Source organism: Periplaneta americana, chromosome 14, assembly GCF_040183065.1.
Source record: "Periplaneta americana isolate PAMFEO1 chromosome 14, P.americana_PAMFEO1_priV1, whole genome shotgun sequence".
NCBI lineage: Eukaryota > Metazoa > Arthropoda > Insecta > Blattodea > Blattidae > Periplaneta > Periplaneta americana.
In genome coordinates, this window is record NC_091130.1 from 4,718,049 (window position 1) to 4,734,391 (window position 16,343).

At 34.5% G+C, this 16,343-nt stretch overlaps 1 protein-coding gene across 1 annotated transcript in view; it reads right to left on the bottom strand.

Annotated features, from left to right (window-relative positions):
* The window catches only part of LOC138713966 (lachesin-like), a 794,574-nt gene that overhangs the window by 446,114 nt on the left and 332,117 nt on the right, over positions 1 to 16,343 (bottom strand). Inside the window, exon 3 of the mRNA XM_069846547.1 lies at positions 8,888 to 9,095. Coding sequence (XP_069702648.1) covers positions 8,888 to 9,095 — 208 coding nt within the window. The remainder of the gene's footprint in view (positions 1 to 8,887; positions 9,096 to 16,343) is intronic.

Consider the following 16,343-nt stretch of genomic DNA (forward strand, 5'->3'; position numbering starts at 1 on the left):
TAAAATAACTTTTGTGCGAGATCGTGCGTATTTGCTTGTTTTCCGCACAGAACCAATACGCGGTAAGTGTGAAATACCACATTCAGTATTCCCAACGTAACACACATAACAATTTCCCTATTCTTACCGCTTAAGCGTCATATTCATTTTACTGCTTTAGGCTTTTAACATATTATTTTTAAAGACGTTCAATATAGTAATATTTAGGCCTATAATTGGAAACTTACCACTGTAATTTCACCTAAATTGCACTGTTAATTATTGTTTTTAAATATTTGCAAAAATTAAGTAAACTCTACAACTCCACTAAAGTTACTGCATTCGTGATGCAAGTAACATTAAGGAAGCCGTGAAGAAATCAACAAGATTCCAGACTCATCATAGACTGGGGGGAAAAAAAGACAGACGTATATCACGGCCTGCTGGAGTATAGTAAAGACAGAAAACATTTTAAAGCAACAAAGTTGAAGATAGATATTTTTGTTTTGCAAATTTGCCGTCATTGAACAGAAACCAAGATGGGGATTTCTTTGCAACTAATTAGAAATTCCTCTTTCAGGTATGTAATAAACTATCTTCGCACAAAATAATGTACGATACATGAGCGGTATGTTTTCTTTCAATTCTCGGAAATTAAAATAGCTCAACTACGTTTCGCTTTTTCAAACTTTTCCTCGAACATGAAAACTTCAACATACCGCTCTTGTAAGGCATATTACTATTTTATGACTCTTGCTATAATTTTACAGTGATGTTATTTTATGTTCTCGGAAATTGATCAGGTTGTAGTTCAGACTGCAGTTAACATTGATTTAAATGATCACACTTGAGGCCTATGGATTACTTTCGTCAGTAGAAACTGATAGCAGCGAGTTTTATAATAGATTAGTCTAAATAACGCCAGCAAGTCAGGTAATCTGTGGGGGACAACAGAATCCGTGTAATTTGCACTCACAGTTTAAACTCGAAAGAACACATTTACAGAAATGAAATATTCATTCTCCTGGACGATTTGCGTTATTCATGAGCCGAATAGACGCATCCAACAACTGTAGCTCACTGAATTGTCACTAAAAGTGCGTATTAAACGGTGCATCCTCCGATTGGTGTGCGTTGAAATTTGATGTCATGGTACACAACGTCTAATATCATCCATATAAAAAAAACCGTATAATGTTTATTCCAATTTTGTGTACATCTTGTATCAGTTTTTTTTTTTTTCCCCGTTATTATTTCACTCTAGCCTCTTCACTGAAGTTTTATTTTCGTTTTTATATTATTTATTTACTTCTCACTCATTTTCCACCGTCATTACTTACGCTTCCATCTAAAAACCTTGTCTTCATCGCTTACTTTCTCAAGTGTTAAAATCTACATTAGAACTACATTAATAGAAAAAATGAAAAGATTTTGTGGAAAGGACTTCGGTTGCCATGGTAACGCTTACATCATATCCAATAAAATCACAATGTCTGTCGACTGTATGATTATGATAATGATAATAATCCTAAAATTACTACCTTTCGTCCATTTACATTAAGTGTAGACTTTTTTTAATATAATAATAATAATAATAATAATAATAATAATAATAATAATAATGATAATAATAATAATTGTTATATAACAATGAATTCAATTACAAATAATCTTAAAAGTAATACAGCGGTCATCAGCACAGTGCACTCTCTGGCTAGCGTCTTCTACCCGCGGATGAGACACTGCACAGGCGTGCATCCATGGCTGCTGGCGGATATGTTTCTTTACCTCTCCATTCTGCACGACGAAGCATATTACGATGCACTCGTTACACTTTACCCATTTCAGCGAGGGCTGAAGACCAGTGAATTAATATATTTTTCTCCCATTTACATTATCTGTCGACTTTATGGCTATGCTAATAATAATAATAATTATTACTATTATTATTGTAAAAATTAATTTAATTACTAATGAAATCTTAAAGGTAGCATCTTTCATCCATTTACATTATTTGCCGACGCTATTATTATTATTATTATTATTATTATTATTTGTACCATTATTTGTATCATTATTATTAGGCTACTATTATTATTGTAACAATGAATGTAGTTTCTAATATAATCTTAAAGGTAGTTTCTTTATCCATTTACATTATCTGTCGACAATGTTATTATTATTATTATTTATATTATTATTATTATTATTATTTGTATCATTACTTGTATAATTATTATTACTATTATTCTTGTAACAATGAATGTAATTACTAATATAATCTTAAAGTTAGTATCTTTTATCCATTTACATTATCTGTCGACATTATTATTATCATTATTATTATTATCATTATTATCATTTGTATCATTATTATTACTATTACTATTGTAACATCTTCACCTGACATAATTAGGAACATTAAATCCAGACGTTTGAAATGGACAGGGCATGTAGCACGCATGGGCGAATCCAGAAATGCATATAGAGTGTTAGTTGGGAGGCCTGAGGGAATAAGACCTTTGGGAGGCCGAGACGTAGATGAGAGAATAATATTAAAATGGATTTGAGGGAGGTGGAATATGATGATAGAGAATGGATTTATCTTGCTCAGGATAGGGACCAATGGCGGGCTTATGTGAGGGCGGCAATGAAGCTCCGGGTTCCTTAAAAGCCAGTAAGTAAGTAAGTAAGTAAGTAAGTACTATTATTATTATTATTATTATTATTATTATTATTATTATTATTACTATTATTATTATTAATATCGTCATTTTATTATTATCAATATTATTATCATTATCATTATTATTATTATTATTATTATTATTATTATTATTATTATTATTATAAGGAATTGATACTAAAAAAGGAAAGACAGACCTAATCAAAATTGGATGGATGACGAAGAAATATACAGCTGTAAGGACTATAAGATCTAGATGCATTAATTAAGGAACAATGAAGGAAAAAAATTAAAGGAACAAGATGATACTTTGCTTGGTTGAACGTCGTCGTCGTCATCATCATCATCATCACTATGTTCACTATATTATTAGGCTGTAACTCTTCCAAAACTATGAAGCAATTTACTAATAGAATTCTATTGTTACGTGCAAAGATTTACATACTGAAACCCGCAAAAAAAAAAAGATTCTTTTTACTTCCCTAACGGAAATCGAACCCGATACCGCTGTAATTGTAGCTGAACACAGAAATCATTATCTTTGATTCACCCTTTACAGTTAAAATTAAAATATATTATGCGTTAATATCACTAATTAATTCATCTATATGCCAAAGTACTCAGTGTAAATATGTTAAATAGCCCATCAAAATCGGTGGAATTTATGTATCCTTATCCACGGCATACATAAGCACTCGGAAATGTGCAATAAAGTGTATATTTGGGCAGGCAGACGCAGTAAACCTGAAGCTTTAGAAGCTCGAGAAATTTCCATTTTCCACTTGAAAATTGAAGGCAGTGAGTTTCATGTCGTATTCATAACTAACAGAGAAGGCCTAGGAAAAAAAAAATGAGAGGCAAGAGTGGAGGGGAGGAAGTTATGAAACACAGGCAACGAGAGTAATTTCATGGCTGTTTCTCTTTGAAGCTTCTGCAGGTAGCTGGAAGATGGCCCCACCTACAACGTTTGATCACCAGATATGTATATATAGGGAGAAAGAGGACGCTGCTTTCCACACGTAGTTTAAACTGGTGGCAGAGGTGGGATCGGTGGTGGCAGAGGTGGGATCCGCATCATGCATACCAAACATCCGCAAAGCAATTTTAATCGAGTAAGCCCAAAGTAATGCCAGGGGCCTATAACTTTGCCTGCAGCCTATTCCGCAGACTATATTTTTAAAACAAGATCCTAAAATGATTTAAAAAGGGGGTGTGATGACATTGCCACTCCTTGTGGTAGTTTAGGGAAAACTTGCGAGTCGTGGTAGAAAATGATGTATTGACTGTGGAAGTTCGGGTGTAAATCACAGCTGCCTTCTGTGAGGTTTTAGTAAGAGAGACTGGCTTATGTACCAACTTGGAACCAACAATAACTTTGGGGAGAGTTTATTACCGCGTCTGTGAAGGGAGCGTTGCTAGGAGATCTTGATAAATATTTGCTCAAGTCTTCTCACAAGTAGAGATGAGACGCACTGTCTTAGATAATAATTGACCTTGAAGTGAGGGTTTTGTTAAGTGATACACCGAGACGGCTAGAGGATCACTTACAGGGATTAAAATGTCGCCAAGGTGTCTGACTGAAGATCAGAGAGGAAGGTTGAGAGGGTGGAGTGTGAAATTTTGTGAGGGGACACAATAATGGCCATTATGTTATTAAGTCTGTCAAGATGGAAAATAGATTTAGAGATTTTGTAATCCTTTGCAGATTATTAATCATAAACGTAGACAATACATGGCTTATTTTGAAAGCTCTGATCCCTTAATAGGACAGTCAGTTTGAAGGATACATTTCATTAAATAATGCACTGTTTGAATATGCTTGTTTTTCATATATAATATAATATAATATAATATAATATAATATAATATAATATAATATAATATACTGAATTTTTTAAAATTTTAATGCGTTATTTTACGACGCTGTATCAACATCTAGGTTATTTAGCGTCTGAATGATATGAAGGTGATAATGCCGGTGAAATGAGTCCGGGGTCAAGCACCGAAAGTTACCCAGCATTTGCTCGTAACGGGTTGAGGGAAAACCCCGGAAAAAACCTCAAACAGGTAACTTGCCCCGACCGGGATTCGAACCCGGGCCACCTGGTTTCGCAGCCAGACGCGCTGACCGTTACTCCACAGGAGTGGACTAATATAATGAAGTAAATCCCGAAAAGGCAAAGTATATGATTATGTCTCGTGACGAGAATATTGTACGAAATGAAATATAAAAATTGGAAATTTATCTTTGAAGAGGTGGAGAAGTTCAAATATCTGAGAGCAACAGTAACAAATATAAATGATACTCGGCAGAAAATTAAACACAGAATAAATATGGGAAATGCGTGTTATTATTCGGTTGAGAAGATTTTATCATCCATTCTGCTGTCGAAAAATCTGAAAGTTGGAATTTATGAAATAGTTATATTACCGGTTGTTCAGTATGGTTGCAAAACTTGGACTCTCACTTTGAGAGAGGAACAGAGATTAAGGGTGTTTGAGAATAAGGTGCTTAGGAAAATATTTGTGGCTAAGAGGGATCAAGTTACAGGAGAATGGAGAAAGTTACACAACGCAGAACTGCACGCATTGTATTCTTCACCTGACATAATTAGGAACATTAAGTCCAGACTTTTGAGATGGGCAGGGCATGTAGGACGTATGGGCGAATCCAGATATGCATATAGAGTGTTAGTTGGGAGGCCGGAGGGAAAAGACCCTTAGGGAGGCCGAGACGTAGATGGGAGGATAATATTAAAATGGATTTGAGGGAGGTGGAATATGATGATAGAGAATGGCTTAATCTTGCACAGGATAGGGACCAATTGGGGGTTTATGTGAGGGCGGCAATGAACCTCCGGGTTCCTTAAAAGCCAGTAAGTAATATATAATATAATATAATATAATATAATATAATATAATATAATATAATACAATATTCATTTAGTGTTTTGCACAAAGGTAGGTTTTTCACTGCAAACCCAGTTTTCTACAATCTTTCCTATTTTCTGCCTTCCTCTTTGTCTCCTCATATGATCCATATATCTTAATGTCGTCTATCATCTGATATCTTCTTCTGCCCCGAACTTTTCTCCCGTTCACCATTCCTTCCAGTGCATCCTTCAGTAGGCAGTTTCTTCTCAGACAGTGACCCAACCAATTCCTTTTCCTCTTCCTGATCAGTTTCAGCATCATTCTTTCTTCACCCATTCTTTCCAACACAGCTTCATTTGTTATTATGTCTGTCCACTTCACACTTCCCATTCTTCTCCATTTCCACATTTCAAATGCTTTTATTCGCTTCTCTTAACTTCGTCGTAATGTCCAAGTTTCTTCCCCATACAATGCCACACTCCATACAAAGCACTTTACTAGTCTCTTTGTTAGTTCTTTTTCCAGAGGTCCGCAGAAGATGCTCGATGTTCTATTAAAAGCTTCCTTTTGACTTCCTGGCAGCAGCTCTTGTTACTGCTTATAGTACACCCCAAGTATTTGAAGCTGTCCACTTGCTCTACTGCCTCATTTAGAATTCGCAAGTTTACCTTCTTTTTTTTTCTTCCTATGACCATGGTCTTCGTCTTGTTTGCATTTATCTTCATTCCATACTGCTCACAGCTGTCATTTAGCTCCAGTAGCATATCCCTTAGTATCATCTCCTCTTCTGATAACAACGCCATATCTTCAAGTACTGTATTAATTCTTCACCGATTGTATAATGCTCCATGAAATATACGTATATGCATGGAAAAAATTAAGCACTCTATCGTCAATAGTTTCTTAGATAATGACGCCTAATATTGTTTTCCTCTGGACACTTCATAATTTAAAAATCTGGTCATCATAAAGACCCTCATCGGGTTCATTTCTACATTTTTGCGTTTAAAAAAAGTGTATTTTACGTATGGTAAAAGTTTAAGGGCCTATATCTAATAGAAATAAAAATATTAAATTAAAAATATACATATTTGTTTATACTCAGATTTCAATTGAAATTAATAATTGGTGCCCTTAAGCTATTTAAATTTTCCCTCATTTCTTGTCCAGTTATTTCATTACATCTTTCTTACAGATTATATTGTCAATGTCCACATTGCATGCCATAGATTTTAACTAGCCTACTAAAAATTCCTCAGTATATTGGTGAAATAATTTAGAAATTAAATCGCACTCTATCTGCAGAGAATCTAAAGTAACTCCGGTCTGCTTTGGTGAGAATTTATTTATATTATTATTTTGCTAATAATTTTAACATAAAATAAAATATATACAGAAAAACTTTAGCTCGCCCCTGAAAGAGTAGAACTCGTGGTCAGGGGCGGATTCCTAAATTGAAATTAATAATTATACAATGCAATTTTTCTTATGCCTACTGTGTAATTATAGTATATAAATTTAAATTTACAATTTTTATAAAATCCATACATAACTTTTTAAATTTAATACTAGAACTATTACAATTGACAAGATTAATTTATTTAAATATAAATTTGTTATATATTCTTGGGCCTAAATTACTACCTACTATGATTAAATACTGTAACAGTGTTGCATTTTAGTTCAAACAATCTTAATAATAATAATAATAATAATAATAATAATAATAATGATAATAATAATAATCATCATCATAAAAATAAAAATAATAATGTTTTATTTTCGCTGGCAGAGTTAAGGCCATAAGGCCTTCTCTTCCACTCAACCAGCCTTAATCAATACAATACATATTTAAATTACAAATATTTACACTAAACTTAAAAGGTTCTCCAGCAATATTCTTCAGTTAAGTTTTAACGACTAGTAGACTACATATTTATTTAAATTTAGATAAACCTGTAAGGTAAAGTAGTAACTTAATTTATGAGTTGATTTAATTCAATCAATTATAATTAATTTGAGGTTTGAGATAGCTAGTAAAATTATGAAAATTAATTTAATATAAGCTTACTAGAACTATATTACAGGGAGAAAAAAAAATAAATATATATAATTCTAAAATATATTTCTATAATGAGAATATTAATGTAATTGCCATTAGAGGTTTTGTAAATCTATTTAGAGAAATTAATGATAATAATAAGAATGGACAGGTGTTAGTTTCATTATAAGTAACAAATAGTAATCTTAAAGAATTCATGGCTTCTGTTTCATAACTATGACAATACAATTCAAAATTATTTAGATTTTTATGTCTGAATTTTGTTAATACAATATAATAAATTTGTCTTATGTTAAGTACATTAAAGTGTAAAATAGTAATATACGTTACAAGAGCGGTATGTTGACGTTTTCATGGTCGAGGAAAAGATTGAAAAAGCGAAACGTAGTTCAGCTTTTTTAATTTCCGAGAACATGAAACATACCGCTCGTGTATCGTACATTATTTTGTGCGAAGATCGTTTATTACATACCTGAAAGACGAATTTCTAATTAGTTGCAATGAAATCTCCATGTTGGTTTCTGTTTAATGACGGCAACTTCGGAAAATCAAAATATCTTTCTTCACCATTGTTGCTGTAAAATGTTTTCTGTGTTTACTATACTCCAGCAGGCCGTGATATACGTCTGTCTTCCCCCCCCCCCAGTCTATAAATGTGAACTTAAAACAAACGGTAAGGTTATGTAATGATTTATTTTTCATTTTAATATTTCAACAATATTATTTATATAACATATTGCAGTAATAACATCGGCATCTGGAATTTTGTTGATTTTTTCACGGCTTCCTTAATGTTACTTGTATCAGGAATGCAATAAGTTTCGTGGAGTAGTAGACTTTACTTAATTTTTGCAAATATTTAAAAACAATAATTAACATTGCAATTTAGGTGAAATTGCAGTGGTAAGTTTCCTATTTATAATTATTACTATGTTAAACGTCTCTAGAAATAATATGTTAAAAGCCTAAAGCAGTAAAATGAATGTCGCGATTAAGCGGTAAGAAGAGGGAAATTGTTATGTGTGTTAGGTTGGGAATACTGAATGTGGTATTTCACACTTACCGCGTATTGGTTCTGTGCGGAAAACAAGCAAATACGCACGATCTCGCACAAACGAATTTTGAGATGGAAAATCAATAGGTTTATGAAGACGTATTTTAATTGCTTTCTTCTGTAATAAATAAAGTGGATTAAAATAGGATTTAAATGAGCTACCCCATCCTGAAACAAGATGGGGCTGGACTGATCCCTCAATATTAACAATAAGAATTCATATTGGGCTTACCTACGACCTGGAGGTACCCCACTTGGCTGATCATGGGGTTGGTGTTCACTTGACACATGTAGTACCCGCGGTCTTCCTGATGAACACCGCTGACATGCAGCAGCCACGTCTTCTGGTTGTCATGGGATACACTGAACCGCTGTACCCGTGAAATCACGTGTCGGTGTATTGTTAGAATCATCTGTCTGTCTATGTGGATCCACGCCACCTGTCAACAAAGAGAGTTGCCACATGTTACGTGTCTGCAGGATCCAGAAACGAAATCATAGGTTCGTTCCAACAAGCAGTTCATGGATCAGTTCACGTACGGTTCCTGTACCATCTTATGCGCATGCGCTAGTTGGGCATCTGCTATGGGATTGAAACTGGACTGGACGCTGTTGGATCATTATGTACTAAATCCAGAGATGCTGTAACTGTGATCATCTTTGCTAAGAACGGGATGATTCATTATTATCGTTTCGCAGCTAATTCTAATTGCAGAAGATAGAACTTCCATCATTTTCTATAAAAAGATGACAAAAAATATGGAAGGCAAGAATTCCGCTAATTCAATGTCGTGTACTGGGGGACTCTAATCTAAAAATAGTTCTTTTTTTTTAAATTATTAATGTATGTACATTATTTATTATACTTTTAATCAAAGCTGCATGTTGAAATTGTAATTAACTATGTATGATTTGAGGCTTTCTCGGCGTTGGTTCGCTAATATGTTTTCGCGGGATATCAGCCGAGTTAAGATTTTGGAATGTTCCAAGCTTTCGACTGCTATCTCTGCAGCCATCTTCAGGGAAGTGATGTCCGAACAGAAAGTCGAAAGGTTATATAGATGTGGCTGTCTCAGGTGAAACGGGATTGGTTGGCGGATCGGCCAATCCGGGGCCGGGAATTGTCATCGCTCGTAAGCTCCGCCCCTCCCGGGATTACTGCGTGAAGTTTGGCGGGCGGCGAGCCCTGTTCCGCCGGTTGGAATCGGTTGCCGTCCTCGGTCCGTGATCTTCATGACCTTGATTAACAGAGACAGTGGACTCCAGCTCAGTCAGGCATGGACACCGGCCTTAGACCAACTCAGGCCCTCTTACAATCAAGGTCATGAAGATCACGGACCGAGGACGGCAACCGATTCCAACCGGCGGAACAGGGCTCGCCGCCCGCCAAACTTCACGCAGTAATCCCGGGAGGGGCGGAGCTTACGAGCGATGACAATTCCCGGCCCCGGATTGGCCGATCCGCCAACCAATCCCGTTTCACCTGAGACAGCCACATCTATATAACCTTTCGACTTTCTGTTCGGACATCACTTCCCTGAAGATGGCTGCAGAGATAGCAGTCGAAAGCTTGGAACATTCCAAAATCTTAACTCGGCTGATATCCCGCGAAAACATATTAGCGTGTAATTAACTATTTCAATACCCAAATAATTTCCATTCCCTTTCTTTTTGGCGAAAATTTAAATTAAATCTCTAGTTTTATTATTCGTCTGCACTGTCACTTTTCATCTTTAACCTGAATGATGTGAACAGTCGACCATATCCTTCTTCAGTATCCAGGAGACGTTGGTGAGCTTATGCGCATGCACGTCTCGCGTACTCTTCCGTACATGCCTCAATCCACGGACTATTTCTGACCGTTCCGAACCCGTGTCAAAAGCTTGTTGGAACGCCCGACTGCAGTACATGTTTCCGGTTCAGGACTGGTTCGGATTGTGTTGGAACGCTTTTTCTGTACTGCGCATGCTCAGGATGGTTACGGACGGTTCCTGACTGTTGTTGGAACGAACCTCAAGTCTTCTACCTCCTAAGCGGTACACCAGTGATGTCAAAGCAAGCGCATTTTTCTGACCTTGACGTCGTGCGCGGGCATCAAGCGCTAAGTATGGAAAGAGGGAGGGTTGTGTGTATGAATAAGCAGCCTGTTGGATTAACGGAACTTCAAACGGAACGTGAAATTTTATGTCGTTATTTTTATATGGCTTCTTTCTGTTTAATGTTATCTATATTGTCTGTAAAACAAAAGTACTAACACTGATTTCTTAATATTGCACTTGTGTTTTAAATCCTAATAACATAATAGAGAGTTAAGAAGGAATATTCACTTAAATTCCATAGTAGTATAATATTATACTGTATTAAGTGGATGAAACACATCATTCATAAAGAAAGAGATTGAGTATGACATGATAAGTTGGAATTTATATTGATGGTATCTTTAGCCTTGGAAAAGTAATCAATAAACTAATCAAAACAATATTACAGTACAAAGCAAAGTTACCTAGGTACTGTATATGTTTTAAGTGTAACTAATATTACATAACAAAACCCTTATCGCATTATGCTTTTAAGGTGATATTTCTGAGCAACTTCCTATCATCAGAATATTAAATTATTTTCTCGAAATCTGCTGAAGCTATAGAACTGACATTTTTACAACACATGGGCACGTATCTTTTGCTTATGATGTAACAGTAGTTGCTTTGTTAATTCATTTCCTTACAAACAAGTAGATAGCTTTATTGATATTGTTCACAAAAGTACAAAACTTAATAATTTAACAAAAGATCTATATACAAATGTAGTTCTACATAATAAATATGCAATTTCCTAAACTAATTAATCTATCGCAAATCTCAATAATTTATTGGTTCAAACTTGCACTTACGTCTTGTTTTAGTGCATGTTTAAACCAATCGTGATAACCAGGGAACGGATTTATATGGACTAAAAATATATGAAATATGTAAATATATATGTAGTTATTTTTACCAAAATATGGAATTAAATATGGATTTTTACCAAAATATGGAATTAAATATGGACTTAAAATTATAAAAAAATGACTATGTACGTTAAATATTGGTACATTTTAATCAAACTAAACAAAACATATAATGGACGTACCTTATCTTCCAATGTAGTTTCAACAAAACACAATTTTTATTGTCTGTTACCATAACAATAGGTTACAAACATTTCTTTCAAGTGCTGAAAAGTGAATCTTCTTCTATTGTCTCTGAGGATAGATTTATACTGACTAAAAGAGCGTTCGACGTCACAAGAAGTAACTGGTACATAATTCAATTTCACAATGTCTGCTGGGGATAAGTCCAAGTTAATCTTCACTGTTGATTCACCACTCATCACAGCAACAACCTTTTGTAGTTCTTCATATCCAGGGTTTTTTGAAAGTACAGTGTCCACCTTAGCTCTTACTGCATCTGCAACTTTACCTCTACCACGATTCAGTTGTTCCACAGTACTATTTATAATTTCAAAACTTTCAGATAGTGAAAGGTGCCTATTTTGGAGACTTTTGAGCGTTTTTATGATGCATGAAAATGTATGCTGAATGTGAGCTAAGTCATTCTTCACACTTATGTCACAGGTAACTGTTTTCGCAGTATCAATTGAGACTGCATCTTCAGAGTCCAATGCAAGGAGAACATTGTTAATAGAGTCTATATGTTCGGCATAATATTCAACTGCTTCTAGCCATGTACCCCATCTAGTTAAAATTGGCTTTGGTGGCAATGGAATTTCAGGGTACATTTCTTTCAACACGTTAACTCTACTGGGAGCTTTGAGAAATACTTTTTTCACTGATGAAATCAACAAATCTACTTTAGGGAAATTGTCTCTGACCACTTCTGCCACACGATGAAATGCATGCGCCACACAAGTAAAATGAGTCAATTTAGGATATACAACAGATAATGCTTGTCCAGCTTTGACCATATAAGGGGCAGCATCGCTAATAAAGAATAACACATTATCGTACATAATACCCTTTGGCCACAGGATACCCATAGCTTCGTTGAACAGTTTAACTATAGTTTTGTTATTGCACTTTTCTAGAACATCACAATGTAAAAGAATTCGTTCAGAATATTGTTCACTTAACAAACCGATAACTACATTACCAACAAGTCTACCTTCTTTGTCGGGAGTCTCATCAATGGAAACCCAAATTGAACTATCTTTAATTTCATCTCTTATCTTCTGTATTGTCTCATCGTAGATGGATGGAGCATACGTCTTCCTAAGTGTTGACTCATCCGGGATTGTATGTTGAGTATATTTTTCAAGGAATTCGCTGAAGACCTTATTCTTTAGTTTGTAGAGAGGAATATCAGCAGAGATGAGAGAACGGCACAGGTCGATGTTAAACTCAGATCTTACATTCGATGTTGTTGGTTGTGTTAAAAACAATTGTCTCTGCTTGGAATTTAGTTGTTTGTTGGCCTGATGTTTACTAGTTGTAATGTGTTGTTGCACCAGGAACTTTTGTGTAGATGATACTGCACACTGACACAAATTACAAAATAATATTTTATTGTCAGTTGATAAACCATCTTCTTTAAATTCTGAAATGTAACTTGTTAGTTTTGATTTTAAATTGACTGAATGACGTACTTTTGGCATATTTACCGTCTTTATAGTATGATTTACAAAACTGAACCTATGTGTACTCTGACTGGCATTTAACTGTTGAGCTGCACAACTGAAGTCTGTTAAAAATTTTAAATTAAATTAATACAGTTTTGTAACTTACTTTCCCATTGTTGATAGGACTGCTAATTTTCAAATAACTCTGATGTTAAAGGGATTACTGAACATGTGTTTAAATCTCTATTGTTGAAATGTATTTTTAAAAGTTAATGGAATTTTGTTTTGTTTTATTGTTAAACCTAATATAATATGGACTGTTTTATATGAAATATGGAAAATATATGGAAATTAACGAAAATATGTACCAAACTCTAAAATATGGAAAAATATGGAAAATAAAAGTAGGATTTTTCAACCCTACACATTGTGAAACATAAAGATAATGCAAAATATAAATTATATTAGCTTTATAAGTAAATATGTATTTACATATAAATCCTTTCCCTGGTGATAACCCTTAAGACTTTAAGCCTTAATTATTTGCTCCTTTTCAAAAATCTAATTGTAATATTTAGGTCTTATTTTACATAATAATTTATTATTCCAATTAGATGATCAGATGTCGACATACTGTAAATCATGAACCTGAAATAGCTGAATCGGTACATTCCATATGTAGGTTAATCTTTCTTTCTTACAATATTTTCATGTCAGCAGAAACGTTTGAGTAACTTCTACGAAGACTACCGCATGCCTGCTTAAAAACAAGCTTGATAAATTGCTTACATAATCAACCTCAATTTAGTTTCATCATTATGTCGCATGTACTCATTATCGATTCATTTCTATTATGATTTCTATTATGATCTAATAAATTTATTGTAATTGCATTCTTATTGAAATTAAAATATATTAGTTAACCAATTTATAAAGTCAAATTTTCTTCTGAACTTTTACTAATTAATATAACTATCGGAATACCTTAATAACTACTTTAGTTCTCTATTTTCAATTTTTTTTATTATTATTAAAAAAAACCTTGACGTAATTCCATCTTATTTAATTAATAATAAGTTTTTCTGATTTTAGGAAAATTTAATCTTTGCTGATGCCTATCTCTTAGTAGGTAGTTTCGTTCAGTATCTATAGTTTTGATTGAATCTACTTTATTTCTGTTAGAGTTTCTATTTGTCATTTTACCTCTTATTAACTGATCGTCACCTGCTTCTACTTCATCGGTCAGTATCGCACAGCTCCTCCAAATTGTAGCACTTCCTCTCGCGCACCCCGGACTACCAACGGCATGTGGCATTCTTATTAATTGGTCTTCACTTGCGCTGACTTTGCCGGTTGATCCACAATCGCTTCTCCTTGATGTATTTTCACTTGCGCGCCTCGGACTACCCTCACTGGTCGTTCACTCAGTCTGTGCCCCAGCTCCCCAAACAGCATCTTCACTGGTTCCAGCTTCTTCTTCCATACTAGGTTGTCCTTCTTCACTCTTCTTTCTTCTAAAGGGATCTGTGAAAACAGTGCTGTCTAGTTTATTTAGGTATGCTCTAATATCATTCACTCCCGTAAGCTCATCAATTCTTCTATTTGTTAATTCTGAATCCTTCTGCCCGCTTGATGAGTTACTTTTCTTATCAGTCCTCTCTACGCTTCTAGACTTCCTGTTTCGTGATGCACTTCTGTTTACGTGTGGCGTCGATGATGCTCTATTTCCACAAGTCTCTATTTCGTTATTTCTGTTGTTGCAGCAACTTAATAAATCCTCAGTGAATTGATTATTTAAGGACTCTACGTTAACTATGTTTCCGTTTATCTTCATTTTATCTTTTACTAAATTTGCCCTCAATCCTTTACCTCGAGCTTCTTTTAATATTGGAATTAGTTTCTTTCTTTTGTCTCTAATTTCTTTTGCAAAGTCATTTTCTATGAACATATTTGTGCCTTTGAGTTGACGCGTATTGGCAATGATGTGCTCTTTGATAAAGTAACTGTTCAATTTCACAATAATTGGTCTTTTATTTCCCTTACCTATTCTATACGCGTTATTAATCGCACTTATGTCCAAGTTTAGACTGAAATACTTAGTTAATAATTCTAACACTACGAAACCAGTATCAATTCCTTTTTCATGATTGCGCTCTTCAACACCATAAATTACAATGTTATTAATTCTACTGTCATTTTCCCATTTTTTAACTATCGATTTTAACACCACCTGCACTTGGATAACCTCCTTTAACTTCTTTTCCACTTCAGTGTATCTGTTTACTAATGTATCTATATCACTTGCTACTTTGTTTAGTAGAAAACTTGCCTTTAGTCTGTCTTCTCTCGTTTCTTTCATATAGTTATCCATTCTCTTTGAAACACTTCATCACTGTAGACACTTCCTTCTGTATCTCCAGGACCAGGGTTTAACTCCACATTTCCAATAATCAGTAGAACTGATAAAACAGCTGCGGCCACAAATATGTTGATGCTATCAGACACTATTGCATTTTCACCTTTTGAACATCTGCAACACTGCCTTGCATTGAAGCACCCGATTCGCGCCCTGTAAGAATTTAGGTCGTCGCCCATACCTTCTTCACACGCTAACCTACTTGTATATGCTGCTTACTACACAACCGTTCTCTACGACTGCACTTTGTGAACTGACTCCTTACAAACAATTTCCATGCGAATATTTTCAAAATTTTCAATACACTATCTTCAGTAATACGTATATACGGTATATTAGATTTACGAAAACATTCTGTAAGGCTACTAAATAAATAGGCCTATATCTGCAAATTTCACTTTTCTATACGAAAAGTTGAGAAAGTATTTCCTTTGAATAAAAAATTCAAACTTGTGAAAAATGAGCATTAAAATTAAAACTTACATTCTTATAATGCACTTATACTTCTCAGGCAAATCTAAAAATTACCATGGATACAGTTTTAATAAGTTCTCTTCCCTTTATCTATTGAATCAGTGCTGGCCATCCCTGAATATAGCTCGACCAAGCGGCATATACCACCTCTGTCTCTTTCCTTTCCGATTTAAAGCGCTCAGGC